The 16847-nt window shown below is 50.8% G+C and overlaps 6 protein-coding genes across 6 annotated transcripts; 3 read left to right on the forward strand and 3 right to left on the reverse strand.

Annotated features, from left to right (window-relative positions):
- Positions 1–471: 471 nt before the first annotated feature.
- On the reverse strand, positions 472–2311 carry PV10_02441 (uncharacterized protein). Its single transcript, XM_016366758.1, has 2 exons — positions 2148–2311; positions 472–2074 (listed from the first exon to the last, which is right to left on the reverse strand). The coding sequence occupies exons 1-2, from the start codon at positions 2224–2226 to the stop codon at positions 594–596; spliced, it is 1560 nt and encodes a 519-aa protein (XP_016226276.1). The 5' UTR covers positions 2227–2311; the 3' UTR covers positions 472–593.
- Positions 2312–2670: 359 nt separating this feature from the next.
- Positions 2671–6660, forward strand: PV10_02442 (uncharacterized protein). Its single transcript, XM_016366759.1, has 2 exons — positions 2671–5327; positions 5378–6660. Exons 1-2 carry the CDS (start codon positions 2754–2756, stop codon positions 6461–6463), a joined length of 3660 nt encoding a protein of 1219 aa, XP_016226277.1. The 5' UTR covers positions 2671–2753; the 3' UTR covers positions 6464–6660.
- A 98-nt stretch (positions 6661–6758) lies between these two features.
- PV10_02443 (uncharacterized protein) lies at positions 6759–8130 on the reverse strand. The gene has a single exon (XM_016366760.1). It carries the CDS (start codon positions 8050–8052, stop codon positions 6982–6984), a length of 1071 nt encoding a protein of 356 aa, XP_016226278.1. The 5' UTR covers positions 8053–8130; the 3' UTR covers positions 6759–6981.
- Positions 8131–10032: 1902 nt separating this feature from the next.
- Positions 10033–12136, reverse strand: PV10_02444 (26S protease regulatory subunit 10B). The gene is made up of 3 exons (XM_016366761.1): positions 11762–12136; positions 11327–11713; positions 10033–11272 (listed from the first exon to the last, which is right to left on the reverse strand). The coding sequence occupies exons 1-3, from the start codon at positions 11976–11978 to the stop codon at positions 10695–10697; spliced, it is 1182 nt and encodes a 393-aa protein (XP_016226279.1). The 5' UTR covers positions 11979–12136; the 3' UTR covers positions 10033–10694.
- A 1125-nt stretch (positions 12137–13261) lies between these two features.
- On the forward strand, positions 13262–14685 carry PV10_02445 (enolase; the record flags this gene model as incomplete). Its single annotated transcript, XM_016366762.1, has 3 exons — positions 13262–13782; positions 13835–14275; positions 14331–14685. The coding sequence occupies 3 exons, from the start codon at positions 13262–13264 to the stop codon at positions 14683–14685; spliced, it is 1317 nt and encodes a 438-aa protein (XP_016226280.1).
- Positions 14686–15341: 656 nt separating this feature from the next.
- Positions 15342–16313, forward strand: PV10_02446 (uncharacterized protein; the record flags this gene model as incomplete). The annotated part of the gene is made up of 3 exons (XM_016366763.1): positions 15342–15360; positions 15459–15547; positions 15600–16313. The coding sequence occupies 3 exons, from the start codon at positions 15342–15344 to the stop codon at positions 16311–16313; spliced, it is 822 nt and encodes a 273-aa protein (XP_016226281.1).
- Between the last annotated feature and the right edge of the window lie 534 nt (positions 16314–16847).

The following is a 16847-nucleotide window of genomic DNA, read 5'->3' on the forward strand; positions in this document are numbered from 1 at the left end:
CACTCACCAGTCGTGATAATTATTCACTACTCCGTACTGTTAATTGTGGTAGGCAGGCAGTAGTATCCTTGGAACGGCACCTAATCTGCCTGGCTGGCCTCTAAGGATGCCTAAAGCGACCTGGGGCGGACTCTCCCCTCACTCTTCTGAGGTGCTAGGCGATAATGACAGGTACTCCGTAGTACCTTATGGTGGGGAAGGTGCAGTCAATCAAGGTTGGAAGCTACAGGTACAACTTGGAGTTTTCTCCTCCAAGACCTCCAATCAAGAACCCTGGCTGCCCTCGTTAGGTAAAGCCCCCGCCGGAAAACAGACGCTTTTAGGCGACCGGGGCTACCCAAAGGGTAAGACTGATCCCCGCGTATGCCACTACGGAGTACTACTCCGTTTTTCTTCGCAGAAGCGCCTGAGGACAGATTCGTCACCCGGGTATTGCGGAGGGACGACGTGTATCCAGTAATCCTCCTGTAGTCATCTTATCACCATCAGGCAACTATAATTACGCTATAACTGATATTGCGTCGTCCGGCCGGCCTCATCTATCTGGTATATAGTCTCATCATTCATGGAATCCGACATTCTCACCCCAAGGTTCAAAACACAGTTAAGCAGCTGATGGTGTCATTCTTAAGGACCTCAAACAACAACCCAGGGAATCCAAACAATTCAGTGTTGCTCAAACCTCCATTCCCATCCGCACTAAAGCTGTCGATTGCTGTCTCTCGTGTCGGACTTTCTTCCATGTCTCCCAGTAGCTCAATAGAGCTCTCAGGACTCTCCTCCCACCCTCGATTCAAAACCATCCCTCTTTGCATCTGCTTCTCTTCATGTTCATCCTTGTAGCTATCTCGCCACAAGTCTTTAAGTGCTGATGATATCTCTTGGAACTTCATCTCGGAAGTCAGCACCGAACCTTGACTTTCGTTGCTTGTCCGTATCACCCAGCGACTTCGCCGATGTCGATTAAACGAAAAGGATCCAGGCACGTTGCCATGGAGGAAGATCTTGGTCGCAACCAGAAGTGCACTGGAATTCCAACTGACCGAGTCGGCCGCTGCTCCGCCAGGGAACGGAGCTGACTTGTTGTTGGGCCGGGCAATCAAAATATCAAATCCGTGGTTTAAGTAGTTGTAAAAGCATTCGTCTGTTGAGTCCCCTGTCTTGTCCTCTCGGCTTTCAGCTTCGATATCAGAGTCCTCGGTATAACTCTGTATTGAAGATTGGTCCGTATCAATAGCCTGCGGGTCCAGTCCGGGAGACATACTGACTCGCCGCCGTACGGGGTGACCTGTTGCATGTATTGATATTCGTCTGTCATGCTTTCGGTAGATTGCATCTGGAGGTCCCAGCTCAGCCACAATGTCTTGTGGGGTGGTCTCATTCAACGTCATCGCAAAAGGTGCCAGGCTTCGCCTCACCAGTTCCAACTTCCCACCACCGAGCACCCTCACTTCCTCCACTTCGTCCGGTGTCACTTCACCAAGTTTGCCGCCAATCGTGGGCATCCGAGGCAACGTGGGCGTTTTGTTGTACAGAGTGGTCCGGGCCTCAGTCCAAGAGTTACCCGAAAATATCGCCATGGACAATGCGGGACCAGTGGCATTGGAGGATAGTAGCGACACGAAGTCAACCTTGTCGGACCATGACTTGTGTTTGACAGGGAATGTGAAGGCCAAGCCGGGATATGATAGTACATACGTCCCAGTGGTTTTACCAGACAAAGGTTGAATGTATTCTCCAGCATATGTTGGGCCAAACAGACGATTGTACACGTGCTTGAAGGAGGGCCCTAATTGAGTTGGATCCTCGATGTTGGCTTCCTCGGAACTCTTCGTACGCCGAACCAGGTCGATGTTCTTGTAAGTGACGGCAACCAGGGAGAAGTCCAGAATCTCGATCAGTCTGAGTCGTTGGTCGGGTCCGTCAAACCGAAGTCTCAGACCATTAGACGCGAGACTTAAAATGACGGGGTTGGAAAGGGGAGTCGATGGTGTATACGAGATTTCAAGAGTTGGGAATTGTTCTGGCGATGCCTTCAGCCTGGTGATAACGTGGTAGAGAGAGGATCCAAGCGCTACAAAAGGTATCTTCCGTTAGCTGAAAGCCACTATGTGTCAACAGACATGGCAATGATGATTGAAACTCACTTATCCACCCTAATGCTCGCTCCGGCTGGATTTGCAGTGAACCCACAGCTTTGAGTGGTGGGTCACCCATCTCGAGCATATAATGTGGCAGATTTCGAATACAGGAAGGATGTCCAGAAGGGCAGGCTTATGTTATGGGATATCTTACAGGACCACAAACTGGCAGACCAAGAGAGATGTCGTCCAAACGAACCAATGAGCGCTGAAGATGTTCAGCGCAGGGGCAGGAGGGGGTGTCACCGGTGCAGCGGAGCAATTTAACTTAAAGTGACGTTGGTGATCCGCTGTAGCCACACCTCCCACCAACCACAATTTTTGGCGCTTGCCTTTGTTTACTCGCATGTAAACAAACCACTCGCTACTCACACACTCGAGGTCCACCACCAATGCCTGGCTTGAACCACCACACCCATCACCTTCACTACGGACCACTATCAGCCCTCCATAGCCCCTGTCCATGACCCGCGGCCCCATTATCTGTCACAAGGTCAAAGTTCCCGATATGCATCTCTAAGACACCATTCCACATCTTCATTCATGCAGATACCACAACCTCTACCTTGACTTTACGAATGTTTGCCATTCACGAGGGCCTCGCAATAGATCATGGCTTTCAACCGTGCAGGCACTCATTCATCGCGCACTTCTATGCGACCGCCTCCTAGACCGCATAACAGCCATCATGCCTCCATCACGGGTCGTGCACCCTCACCTGCCCTGTCGCACAGCTCGAGCAGTGCAGCCTCTGCTGGTAGCAAGAGAAAGGAAAGAGACTTTGAAGCAGACCATGGCGAAGAGACAAACATCAATGTCGTGGTCCGCTGCCGAGGACGCAGTGATCGCGAAGTTCGCGAGAACAGTGGCGTCGTCGTTTCAACCAGTGGCGTACGGGGCAAGACAGTCGATCTATCCATGGGCCCGAATGCCATCAGCAACAAAACCTACCAGTTCGACAAGGTCTTCTCACCCGCTGCAGACCAGGCCATCATCTTTGAAGATGTGGTTGCTCCCATCCTTGACGAGATGTTGACCGGCTTCAACTGCACCATCTTTGCCTACGGCCAAACCGGTACTGGAAAGACATATACCATGTCAGGCGACATGACCGACACGCTTGGTCTCCTGTCCGATGCGGCCGGTATAATCCCTCGTGTTCTATATTCATTGTTTCAAAAGCTCGATTCGGATGAAGTCGAGTGCTCCGTCAAGTGCTCCTTCATCGAATTGTACAACGAAGAGTTAAAAGACCTGTTATCCATGGACGACTCCGTCAAGCTCAAAATCTATGACGACTCTAGCAAGAAAAGCCAAACCGCCACCATGGTACAAGGCATGGAGGAAACCCACATCAAGACCGCCGCTGCCGGCATACAACTACTACAACGCGGGAGTCATCGGCGCCAAGTTGCAGCAACAAAGTGCAATGACCTCAGCTCCCGCAGTCACACCGTCTTCACCATCACAACTTATCTTAAGAAAGTCAGCGAGACAGGAGAAGATTACATCTGTGCAGGAAAGCTGAACTTGGTCGATTTGGCCGGTAGTGAAAACATCCAGCGAAGCGGGGCAGAAAACAAAAGAGCTGCTGAGGCGGGCTTGATCAACAAGAGTTTACTGACCCTCGGGCGCGTTATCAACGCCCTTGTGGATCGAAGTTCGCACATCCCATACCGAGAGTCCAAACTCACGCGCCTGCTACAAGACTCTCTCGGCGGTAGAACCAAGACCTGCATTATCGCTACCGTCTCGCCCGCGAAGAGCAACCTGGAAGAGACCATATCGACCCTGGATTATGCCTTCCGCGCCAAAAACATTCGCAACAAGCCACAGGTCAATTCCACCATCTCAAAAAAGACATTACTGAGGGAGTACACCAACGAAATTGAAAAGTTGAAAAGCGAATTGATCGCAACAAGGCAAAGAAATGGTGTATACCTAACAAACGAGCAGTACGAGGAAATCACAGTCGAGAGTGAATCGAGACGAATCCTAAGTGATGAGCAACGCGCGCGTATTGAGACAATGGAGTCTAGTCTCCGGAACAAAGTTCAAGAATTGTTCAGTCTGACCAACAACTTCACCCTTCTCAAGCGTGACAACGAATCAACCAGAACAATTCTGGAGAGTACAAAGGATGTGTTGGTCAAGGCAGAAGCCGCTGTTGCTGACACCAACGAGCTTCTCGAAGATGAAAAGGCGATTCGTCAAGCGCATCAAGCGACGGAAGATGCTCTGTTTGGCATTGGAACCGACTTGGTCTCGACAATTGGTCAGTCCCTGGGTGATCTCAGCGGCTTGGAAGCAAAGCTCAGACGCCGTTCAGAACTTCATGCCCTGAACAGTCGCTCTTGGAGTATCTCTATCGGTCAGGTCGCCGACATCTCGGACATGATTGAGGCACGCCTGAGTGAATTTGAAGCCGCTCACTCTCAGATAATTAACTCTGGGTCTAGCCGAATCGAACGATTTCTTGACTCTGAAAAGGCTCGGTTTCAAAGATCCGGGGAGCTGATCATGGCAAAGGCGGATGAATTAGGTGCGAACTGCAAGACAGTCGAAGATCACTCTAGTGACGCAAGAGATGCCATGAACAACGTTCTGGAAGAGATCAAGGTCCTCCGGGAACAAGTCAAGGAAAAGGTGGGCGAAGGTCTCAATGGACTTTCCGAGGCTGCTGCAAAGATCTCTGCAGAAGTCATCTCAGAGCTGGAGCAGTTCCATACACAACTGCACTCTTCCTATAGCAGCATGGGTAAGGACTTTAAAACTCTGTTCGACGACCTCACCCAGCAGCTATCGTCTCAACGACAGGAAGCCGACGACCTTAGGTCCGCCCTTGAGGCTGCCAATCGAGCCAACATTGAGGCGAATTTGACGACGTCTACTCAACTCCAGACCATTATTGAAGAAGAGCATCGGGCTTCGCAGGAGGAGCGTGATCGGTTGAAGGAACAACTATGTGCAATGATCGACGAGTCATCCTCGCGACGGCATGAAACAATGTCTACCAAACTGCTGAATGCTCAAGGCCACATGATGGAGGAAACTGAAAAGTTTGAGGCTGCAGACACGGTGTACCGAACGGGAATGGACAAATGGACCATTCGGGGCGAAGAGCTTTTGGCCAGAGTGGTCAAATCCCGGGATGAGGTCAAGTCTAAAATGAAGACAGATTGGACGGTAATACCCCCTAACATATCGTGATTATGAATCGTACTAACGGTGAATAGGGCATCAACACTCGCAACACGGCCATCCAAAAGTCAACCAAGGCAGTTCACGAGCAGACAGTCATGATAGTCGATGCACAACTGCAAGAAATGGCGACGCAGATGGCAGCTCTGGACGAATTCGTGACCCGCGCTCGGTCTCAAAATGATGATCATCATTCAGAGCGTCTTCAACGTCTCGGGCAGCTGGTATTGGAGGGGCGCGAGGGATTCAAAGCACTTGAAAAAGACACGACTGAATCGAACGCTGCTTTTGATCAATTCGATGAGGACTACAAGACACAATCCACGGATATTGGGGATCTGGTGGCAAGTCTCCGGAGCGATACCAGATTACCACTACGGGAGCTTCGACTTGAGATGTCGAAGAGGAGCATGACCGACTATGCGCCAACGGGAGAAACACCACAGAAACGTGAATGGCATTATCCTACCAATCTGCCAAAGACTCAAAAGCACGAATCAATCACAGCCAGGCGCAGGGGGTTGCCCGATCCCCACGCAGTTTCCACAACACCGCCAGTCACGAAAACACCTGGACGTTCCCCGCGAAAGATGGGCTCACCACGTAAAGGGGCTATTTCGCCATCGAAAGTGCCCAGCCCGAGCAAGACCAAGGTGTTCAACGACGCGAGGGATATGGATGCTGGTAAGCCAGCTGATTCGAAGTTTGGTCACTCTCATGACAGCCAAAACCACACCATCAGCCTGCCATTGGACGTGAAAGCTGGGCTGAAAGAGCTTGACGTGAATCTAATACCTCGGCCAACATCGTCGTCCGACTCCAACCATCCAGCCTACGCGTCATCCTTGTCCAATAACCCGGCCATTCACGATCAGAAGGGCATGGGCGAGCAGAAACCGGTGTTGATAGACTTTAGCAAAAGTCTCGGCAGTGGGAGTGGACAACCCCCACTGAAACGGCACGCGACGACGAACGCTGTGGTGGAGTCTCGTCTCCCTATGAAGCAGACGAGGGCGACAAGAAGCACGATTGCCAACTTGGGGGCCGCTGGCCTGGGAGCGGAGAACTTCTCCAGTAGTGTTGGTGGTGGAAGAAGGTTGAGGAGCACTCCAACCGAGTGAGTAGAGGGATGAAATGTAGACTAGGCCAGGGACGATCGATGCGTTTGGGCTTGCGGTGGGAAGAACGCACGGTGTGCAAGGTTTTCTTTTGTCCAAGGAGCTAGATACCCCCATGTTCAGCGCGGATGGAAATGCAATTAGTTCTACAATCATGGGCAAGCGAGGCGTTGGATTCGGTCTATCGGTGCTCTTTGGCCAAGAAAGAGGGGGGATGGATGTACAATATGCATCGTCTCAGGCGGACATGAATCATAGGGGAGGAGAATCATAGTATAATCGAACAACAGCGGGATGGCAAGTTGGAAGAATTCTTTCCATTGTTAACAATAACACACAAATTTGAATGTCATCAAGGCTCATCGTCGCTGGCTATGCTAGAGAGTGCGACAAGAAAAATAACATGAAGGCCATGTGAGCCGACCTAATGCTGATGTAGAGTATCTGGTCAGGGATGTGTTTGTATGTTCCCCTATGGCCCAGAGACGGCTGGTGGGAAGCTGAGAAGACAACTCGAACCTCTATTCATCAGTCCCTCCATCCACTGCGTCAAGGATTTGCTTGGTTTCATCCATACGTCGTTGAAACTGCTCAATCAGATCTTCCATTGACTCGCGATCCTTGTCTGCCTCTCTCTCTTTAGCTTTGTCGGCTGGATTTCCACCAGAAATACCAGGCGTGGAGAGAGTGGCAGGTGTGTTACCTCGACCTTGGATCATCAGCATCAGGCCGTCGTCTTGATCATCGTCACCGATAGTGGGGGCAGTGGTGATTTTGGTACGCAAGACTTGCCATTCGGCCGAAAGGCTTGTGGCTTTGACGATGGTGAAGGGGGCCGGTGCTGGGATGGAAGTCGGTGCGGGGGACGAGGACGGCTGGATAGATTGAGATTGTTGAGAGGCTTGAGTGTGCATCTGGAGCAGGGATTGTTGCTGAGGGAGAATGCCAGGAGGAGGGGCCGAGCGAGGCTGAACATCGAGAATCAGATAATGCTCTCTGACTCCAGGGCTGGCCGGTGGGAGGCGTGGGCTCAGATGACCATGTTCATGTTCATCCAGTCCGTTGTCTGAGCCATGTCCGTGCAATACAGACTGGCCACTCTTGGAAGGAGGGAGCTGCTGGCTGGGATCGAGGATCTCAAGACTTCGACAGGCTGCTTCGGAAATGAGATCTGAATCATCGTCGGCAAAGATATAGTGGACTGTGGGATGGAAGTGTTGGTTTGTCACGGTGTCTTGAACTAGGGTGAAGAATGGCTGGAAAGAATCTGGGAGTGGTGGGGCATGGGCATCGTCGTGGTCGTGGTCGTGTTCATGGTCGGTGCCATGATCTTGGTTGTAGGATTCATGATCGCCGTCGCCGTCGCCGACAGCGTGTTCAGAATATTCTACGCCTGAATCAGTGGGGTTGGCAGTGGATGTCGGGTCGTCCGCAAAATGTGGAGATGGAAGAAGGCCTCGAGGTTGAGTGGGAGGAGGCGATCGAAGAGAGGCACCACTGCCTGGTCGGCGCAGAGAGGGATCATTGGTGGATGGTGGTGGGGATGAAGACGATGATGCTGCATGGGTTGGTGCTTGTCGAGGAAGGGACATGACCTGGGGGTTAAGGAAGCAAAGTATGGGTTGTTGGCTACATTGTGACAGGCATGGTTGAAAACAAGATGAAATGAGAGTGTGTAACAGAGGGTGGAGGGGATGGATGAATGTTGTTGGTGTGGCACGTGCTATGTTGCTCTGCACCATGCGTGTCAAGGTCCACCGTAGCTACTTAGTTCGTTGGAGTATACTTGCCTCAGTGGCAGTTATGACAAGGCTTTGGGGCTTTGGGGCTTTGGGTAGGTGCAATAGGGTTTGGGTGGGGAGAGGGAGAAAGCCTAGAACCACCTAACAAGGCTTGTCCAGCAGCTCAATCACTCTCTATAAACGTGCATTTCATCCCTGTCCCAGAAGTCATCCCCATATTTGCTCCCTTCCCAATAATTCTGTCCCTCCTCGACTACGCAAGTGACTCTATCAGCTTCACTCACACTGCAGACCACTTTTGCATTCCGATGCTCGATCCATGGTGGGGAATAGAGAGGTCCGTCCCAGGGACGACTCCAATCGCCTGTCCAGAATGTGACATTTGTCAGTTGCTTCCCGATCTTGTTCTCGCGAAGGTAAACCATGGCCTCTGTGGCTGTCATCTCGTTGAGGTACGGTTGGCGATATTGCTTGGCTCCCGTACAGGTGTCATTTACACTCGGTCTACCAAAGTAATGCTCCTCGGGTTTTTGGTGGCGACACTCGGATGCAATGTCGAGCCAGAGTTCGAGCGTCCTCAACGACGGGCAGGATGAAATCGCAGAAAGGGTTTCGAGAGGCCAGCTACCGTTGCGCGGTATGTTGATTGACAGATGGCTCAGGTTGGTCAGTTGAGCCAGACCGGAGCGGATCTGGGCTTCACTAAACTCCAGACTTGGAACTCCCAGTACTTCAATACTGTGCAGATCGAGGTACTCGAGTGACTTTGATTGATGAGCGGCCACGGCCGACAATATTCTAGGATCTCGTGGCCCAGTCCAACTCAGGTGTGTCAACGAGTCAGGGACCAGGCTGTCAATGAATCGTGTGGTACTCTGGACATCGTGTCCATCAATCTCCAGTTTTTTCAACCCTGTCAAGTAACTCGGAGTCTTATTCATAAAGTGTCTGTCGCACTCTATGCTCAGCTCTTGAATCTTGCTCCAATCCATAGCTTGGAGCCAGAGATCTAGGTTAGTCATCTGTCGCTGGCTTTCGGTGACTCGGAGGTCTTCACTGTATCGAGCTGCTCTGCCCAAGGTAATCCGATTGACAGTCTCAGCCAACCTCAGCAGTGATGGTGATTTCGCCAGCCTGGTTTCATCCCACGGACGTTGTACGAAATTATATCCCTCGAGTTTGAGCTTCTGCAATGACGGGTAGGTCTCGTTGCGTGCCAACGAGAAAGGGAAATTCCACCGATCAGGCCATTCACTACAGCCTAGCAGAGTGACACGCAGATCCAAAGAGGTGATATTAGCACACGTCTTGAGAGCGGCGTGGACGTCGGACATGGACTGAAATTGAGGTGTGGATTCTCTTTGTCCCACCATCGAGTAGTTGGGAATTGTGACGGCGATTTCCGACGGACAGGTATCTCCTGCCTCCCATGATCTGCCCTGTACACCGGGTATGGCGATAGAAGCAATACACAGAAACATCCAGGTGAGGAAATGCATATTTGGTTGGAAGACGGTCTAGACAACCGTGTTGCTCCCCTCAGAGCATAAATGAGTAGGGAGGCAGATTCGTGTTCGAGAAACCGAAACCCACTCGACAAGAAATAGTCAGGCTTCAGCTTATGATAAAGAACAAGAATCTTGATTGATCGAGGCCAGTACACCACTTGTGGCCATGTTGGTCACTCTACCAATCTGGCTGCCTGGAGATGCAAGGTCAATACCCTGTAGGTTCCCTCCACTCGTGTGAGGATAAGTTGTCGTAAAACAGTGATAGTATAATTGCACTGCAGGTAGATTGGGATCCGCATCTGTAAATATGATTATATTCCTACAAGGCAAGGTGTTCTTACATACATATGTTCATGTTCTAGTACTATAAATATCTCAAACAACTCTGGTGTTTCATCTCCAAGCCATGGGCCGCTTCTTGGAAATATAGTGCCAGCCAACTTGGGCCGCAATGAGGTCAACTCGACACAATTGGGTAAGTCTTGTGGGGTTTCTGCTGCTAGATGAAGATTCCCAAGTAGAACAACCAAGACAGTGCACACTAGAGATCAGAGATGGCAACAACTCCATGTCAAACACCTTTCTCCCATGGGTTCCTGGCCATGTAGGGAACCTCAAAGGTTGAACGCATCAATGTTCGAATGCAGCGCCGTATAACTGTTGGTAATGATTTACGGTCAAGCATATTGACATATCCTTACATTCTCTTTCGTTCAGGCACAGTTCAACCCAGCTTAAGCATGGGATCACCTCGTTGCATTATTGAAGACCAAATGTCAATCTCCTATAACTTGACCAGTTGTTGATACACGCAGCGGCTTCATCGTGTAGTGACCAAAGCTTTCACCATGTCGATCGAATCCCCTGCAAGTCTCGGCCACCCTTGAATTATCTCTAGCTGAGACAAATTGGGAATGCCAATGATCGGATCTCAAAATCCAACGCTATGCTTCGCCAACGCCCCTGCCTCAGACCATCATCTTACAGTTTCTGGTACTCCAGCTTGCCCTCAAGCTTTTTGGACTCGGCTACCTTCCTCACCGCCTTGTTGAAGTCATCCTGGCTGACCGCGTCCCGGTAGTCTTTGATGGCAAACAACCCGGCTTCTGTCACGACATTTCTCAAATCTGCTCCGTTCAGGCCGTCACTCATCTTGACCACGGTTTCGAAATCAATGTCGCCTTCAGTGACAACTCCTGCGGCGTGAATCTTGAGAATCTCCAACCGGCCAACTTCGTTGGGCAGGGGAATTTCAATCTTTCGATCCAATCGTCCAGCTCGCAACAAGGCGGGGTCAAGTGTGTCGGGTCGGTTGGTTGCCATGATGATCTTGGTTTTTCCGAGGTAGTCAAAGCCGTCTAGTTGGTTGAGGAGTTCCATCAATGTTCTCTGAATTTCTCGATCCGCCGATGTGCCCTCGCTGAATCTTCGTCCTCCGATGGCATCGATTTCATCCATGAAGATGATACAAGGTTCGTGTTCTTTTGCATAACCAAACATTTCTCGGATCAGCCTCGCAGATTCGCCAATATACTTGTCAACGATGGCAGATGATACCACTGAACACATGTTAGTAGATGCGACTCGTATTAATAGGAGAAGTGCATGCACACCTTTGAGGAAGTTTGTGTCGAGACTGCTTGCCACTGCTCTTGCCAACAAGGTCTTTCCCGTGCCCGGAGGGCCGTACAGCAACACACCTTTGGGAGGTTTGATACCAACCCGCAGGAAAAGTTCTGGGTTCTTCAACGGCAGCTCAATGACTTCTCGTAACTCTCTGATCTGATCGTTCAAACCACCGATACCTGCAAATGACACTTGGCCTGGGTCTTCGAGCGACATGTTGTAGACTAGCGGATCGACTTCTCGGGGGAGCATTCGCATGATTGTGAGGGTGGTCATGTCTAGTGCCACTCTCGTACCTTGCTTCAGTTTGGCCTTGTCCACTTTGGATCGGCAACCAACGACATATCGAGGACCAGATGATGCTTTGACGATGACTGCAAGACATTAGCTTGATGGTGGACCAGTGTGCAGGGGTGCCATACATCTCTCCTCATCGAGTTGTTTCAACACCTCTCCAATGATCTGGCCAACGCTTTGCAGTGCCTTGATGTTGTCCTCGGTGACTTGGAACTCCTTTTCAAGGCCTCTCAGCTCTAATCGGAGGGTTTTTAATTTGTCTTCCCATTCTCTTGATTCCAATAGCTTCGCCTTGTATTGCTCTATTGCCTGCTCTCTCTCCGGGTCGCCGTGGCCGGACATCTTGTCGGTCGATCTTGGCCAAGGTGCGCAAAGACAAAGGTATAATTGATGATTATTGTGTTGAAAGAAGATGGTGTAATCACAAGAGTAGTATGAACTTGCAGCAGAAGGAAGAAAGGTCAATAACGTTGTGCGAGTTGGTTTGAATTGATGATGAACACTGCACTGGAAGATGGGACGCAGGTACCAAAGTAGGGACGCGGCATAACATGGGGGATGTGGCTGATCGGATGAGACAAGCCACAGTGTGGCTAGTGCTCGAGGGTCTCTTAGTCACGTGCTCTGTAGGAGCATCTTCCGCAACAGCCTACCAACCCGCCAGCCCTAGGATTCTTGGCAACTCTTCCGAACAAAGTGGGCGGTCAGCCTGCCCCTCGCCCTTACGACATGGATCAATCCTACTTTAAGCTAAGTACAGTACATGTACATATAAGCCAATGTTGATCTGCATAGCTTGAAAGGCATCAAACGGCAAGGCGTTGTCATTTTTCGGTTGCATAAGTAGTATGCCGCAGTCATCACTCAAGACAGGGTTCTCTTTCGATGCCCAAGCCTATCCTCACAGCTCACAGTTTGACTGTATGGAAAAAGTAAAGACCTGTCTGGGCATGACTGTACAGAGGGGCCAGTTGACTGGTCGACCGTCATTTGGTGGGCAGGTACCTCCGTAGATCCCTGAACTGCCCCTCAGCGTCTGGTCCCGCACCCATCGCACCATGGCGTTCGGGTGCAATCATCATTGGAATTGAGAGGTGGCCTCCGATACAGCCTGGGGTTGAGGGGCGGACTGGACTGGACTGGACTACGTGATAGCTGTTGAGATGGCTTGAGTGACTTTTGTAGCGACATCCAATTGTCCATCTCAATCATCACGGGCGTGCTTGCACCACTTTACTTTACCCCACCAAAAAACAACAAAAAGTTCAACTGTTCTTCTTTCACCATTCCACCTTCTTCCACCCTTCTGCACTTCCTTATTCCTGAGATCTCCATTTCCCATAAACAAGAGATCTGGTAGCCAATTTGGTCTGCACTTTCATTATCTCTCTCATCCACACTAAGCAGAACAACGCTGACATAAACCTTCCATCACACCACTCCAAGTACGTACAAGCTGCTTCCTCTCCTCACTCGTCGTTGCATGTGCTTTGCAAACGGAGCTATCGAGCACAATCTATAACGCCTCACTCCGCATTGAATTCCCCTCTGACTCTCTTTCTTGCACACCTTGAAGTTGCTTTACTTGTCTTCCGACTTCACCCACTAATTGACCCACTGCAGTCATGCCTATTGTCAAGGTCCACGCCCGTTCCGTTTACGACTCCCGGGGCAACCCGACTGTCGAGGTCGACATTGTCACCGAGACTGGCCTTCACCGCGCCATTGTTCCATCAGGAGCTTCCACTGGTCAACACGAGGCCTGCGAGCTTCGTGATGGTGACAAGTCCAAGTGGGGTGGAAAGGGTGTCACAAAAGCAGTGGACAATGTCAACAACATCATCGGCCCCAAGTTGATCGAGAAGAACCTTGACCCCACCGATCAATCTACCGTCGATAAGTTCTTGATTGATCTTGATGGCACAGAAAACAAGACCAACCTCGGAGCCAATGCTATTCTTGGTGTGAGTCTGGCTGTTGCAAAAGCCGGTGCCGCTCAGAAGGGTGTTCCTCTATACGCACATGTGTCAGACCTAGCAGGTACCAAGAAGCCATATGTCCTTCCCGTGCCTTTCCAGAACGTCCTCAACGGCGGTTCCCACGCTGGTGGTCGTCTTGCCTTCCAGGAGTTCATGATTGTCCCAGAGTGAGAATTCAAGGTCCTGGTCTAGTCTGCATCCCACTAATACCTTTTCTAGTCAAGCTCCTACTTTCACCGAGGCTCTTCGATGGGGTGCTGAAGTCTACCAGAAGCTGAAGACCTTGGCCAAGAAGCGATACGGACAATCTGCAGGCAATGTTGGTGACGAGGGTGGTGTTGCACCAGATATCCAGACTGCCGAGGAGGCTTTGGAGCTGATCTCGGATGCCATCAAGGAGGCCGGATATGAAGGCAAGATGAACATTGCATTGGACGTTGCGTCAAGCGAGTTCTACAAGGAGTCTGAGAAGAAGTACGACCTGGACTTCAAGAACCCCGACTCGGATCCCACCAAATGGATCACCTACGAACAACTGGCCGACATCTACAAGAGCTTGGCGGCCAAATACCCCATCGTCTCCATCGAGGATCCTTTCGCCGAGGATGACTGGGAGGCTTGGAGCTATTTCTACAAGACATCTGATTTCCAGATTGTTGGGTGAGTCTTTGCGACCCTCTTGGTTCGGGTTGATGTATTGCTAACACCACATTAGTGACGACTTGACCGTGACCAACCCCGTTCGCATCAAGAGAGCCATCGAATCCAAGGCTGCCAATGCTCTGCTGCTCAAGGTCAACCAGATTGGTACCCTGACTGAATCCATCCAGGCCGCCAAGGACTCGTACGCAGCTGGCTGGGGTGTCATGGTCTCTCATCGATCTGGCGAGACAGAAGATGTGACCATTGCAGACATTGTGGTTGGCCTCCGAGCTGGTGAGATCAAGACTGGTGCACCCGCCCGATCTGAGAGATTGGCCAAGCTCAACCAGATCCTGCGTATCGAGGAAGAGTTGGGCTCCAACGCCATCTATGCTGGCAGCAACTTCCGCAAGGCCGTCAACCTCTAAGCCCGGGAAAGGCCCCAATAGCTTTCCACACACAACAGGAGGAGTGGGAGAAGCGTGTTTCTAGCGGATCGAGGACGGCAGATATTCATATGCATCGCTCCCTAGGTGAGTCGCAGCCTCTGAAGATGCTCCGTATCAACAAAGATGAATCATGAATTACTTTTGATTGCATTGGGCCTCGACTCGTCGAAGATCTGTAACTTGTGCCACATGTCATGTATCATCAGTTGTAGTCGCCTTTGGGCTTTGCGCAGGGCAAGGCCTTGGCATATTTTCGGAGGCAAAAGACACCCGGAGAGCGGACAGTCGGGTAGGCAGAAGGGGGAACCGGAAGCCTGGAGACACCCATAGGCTATCATTCGACCACTGGATCTAGGCGAGAACGATGCCTAACGAGCCAGCTGCCCAACTAGTCCCGATTTGGAGTGAGAGATGTTGAGTGCCTGCATTCTGAGTGACACAATTTCCCCTCGCCCACGAAATCCATCTTTTTGGTTTTCTCGATTTCGCCTTCTCCCACCACTGCACCGCGCAGCAACATTCGCTCCAGGCTCTCCTCCTCATAGACTTCTCATTGTTGAGATCGCCAAATTTGCCTTGAATCACCACTGAGATACGAGTTTTTTCCACCAGTGCCTCCCTCAGCGCCTCTCACCATGCCTCCGAAAAAGTGGGGTGAGTATCTTAGTTTGTTGCGCACTCCTGGCCGCTTGCGACCCCTGCACTTTCTTCACCGTCACCCTTTGTGGCCAATCCCATACTGACCGTGATAGATGACGAGTCCGAAGAATCCTCCGACGAAGAATCGGTCGATGTCCCTGCTGCTAGACGAAAGTTTGGAGACGAAGAAGACTCAGATGATGTAGGACTGTCCGCATTACTGCGTTTGTGGACAAAAATCTAATGAACGTCAGGTCGCCGATAACTGGGAAGAGGAAGATGACTCCGATGCTGAACGAGAAAAGGCTGCCAAAGCCGCAGCGGCTAAAGCCAAGGCCGATGCAGAGGCTGCTGCCAACAAGAAATCAAAGGCTCAGAGAATAGAGGAACATCGTGAAGCCAACCGACGGAAAAGATTAGAAGAAGACGCCGAGAGCGACGACGACGAAGACGATACACAGCGACGGTTGCGTCTGCGACAAACAGAGCAAGATGCCGATCTGAAACACGCTCAGGATCTTTTTGGAGACGTTGGAATTGGACCAAAAGGCCGGACGAACAAGGCTACCATCATTGAAGACAAAGCGAACCCGGGTCAGGCCATCGATCTATCAGCCCTGGCACTCTTCAGGCCGGCAACCAAAACACAATTTGACAATCTGACTACCACTCTAGCTCCGCTGCTCGCTGCATCCTCCTCTAGGCCTCACTACGCTATCTGGCTCCCCAATTTTGTCAAGCAAATTGCAGCCGATCTACCCAGCGCCGAAATCAAGAAGGTAGCGAGCGCCCTGACGGCGTTGAGCAACGAGAAGATGAAGGAAGAGAAGTCGGCCGACAAGGGAGGCAAGAAATCCAAGGCGGCAAAGACCAAGACCAGTCTCGCTGCTGGACGTGATGTTGGCAGGGGCGTGGCAGATACAACGAGTTATGACGACGACGGTTTGGGTGATGATGATTTCATGTGATTGCTTTATTAGAACTACCGATTGGCTTCCTTTTTATCCATGCTGTATGCTTTCGACTTTCATAGAACGTTCAGAGCCATGCATGGGTTCAGCCTTGGGCAGGATTTGATACGACAGATTGATATTGAGATGAAATAGAGAGAGGTCTCTATTGACTTAGAACCAGGAAACATCCACGTATTGCTTGTTGTTGATTATCAGGGTGTATGCAGAATACAGCATAAATAGACGGAGAGTCTAGCAGAAAACGAGACGAACGTTAGTTGTCTTAGAGTGAGATCGGTCATACGAGTAGCGTAGTGGATAGATCTGGTCGGATGTCAAAATGATAATCATTTTATTCCTCAGCATCGCCTATCTACAGTCTTCCCCCACCACCCACCAACACAGTGTGACTGTGCAACACTCAACGTTGTCTTTCTGTGCTTCTCGCCGATTACAGACGTAACACTAAGGCTAGCATCAACGAGCGTTGTTTGAATGTGCCTCCAAGGCAACGATGATGACACTGTCACTACGTTTATGAATATGCAC

The sequence above is a fragment of the Exophiala mesophila genome, assembly GCF_000836275.1.
Source record: "Exophiala mesophila strain CBS 40295 unplaced genomic scaffold supercont1.2, whole genome shotgun sequence".
In the NCBI taxonomy this organism is placed as follows: Eukaryota; Fungi; Ascomycota; class Eurotiomycetes; order Chaetothyriales; family Herpotrichiellaceae; genus Exophiala; species Exophiala mesophila.

Bases quoted from the DNA above. Each gene is read 5' to 3' on its own strand.
- PV10_02442 (XM_016366759.1), top strand. From the start codon at position 2,754: ATGGCTTTCAACCGTGCAGGCACTCATTCATCGCGCACTTCTATGCGA. The intron at 5,328-5,377 runs GTAATACCCCCT...AACGGTGAATAG, and splicing joins AAATGAAGACAGATTGGACG to GGCATCAACACTCGCAACAC.
- PV10_02441 (XM_016366758.1), bottom strand. From the start codon at position 2,226: ATGCTCGAGATGGGTGACCCACCACTCAAAGCTGTGGGTTCACTGCAA. The intron at 2,075-2,147 runs GTGAGTTTCAAT...TACCTTTTGTAG, and splicing joins GCGAGCATTAGGGTGGATAA to CGCTTGGATCCTCTCTCTAC.
- PV10_02443 (XM_016366760.1), bottom strand. From the start codon at position 8,052: ATGTCCCTTCCTCGACAAGCACCAACCCATGCAGCATCATCGTCTTCA.
- PV10_02444 (XM_016366761.1), bottom strand. From the start codon at position 11,978: ATGTCCGGCCACGGCGACCCGGAGAGAGAGCAGGCAATAGAGCAATAC. The intron at 11,714-11,761 runs GTATGGCACCCC...AATGTCTTGCAG, and splicing joins ACAACTCGATGAGGAGAGAT to TCATCGTCAAAGCATCATCT. The intron at 11,273-11,326 runs GTGTGCATGCAC...ACATGTGTTCAG, and splicing joins CGACACAAACTTCCTCAAAG to TGGTATCATCTGCCATCGTT.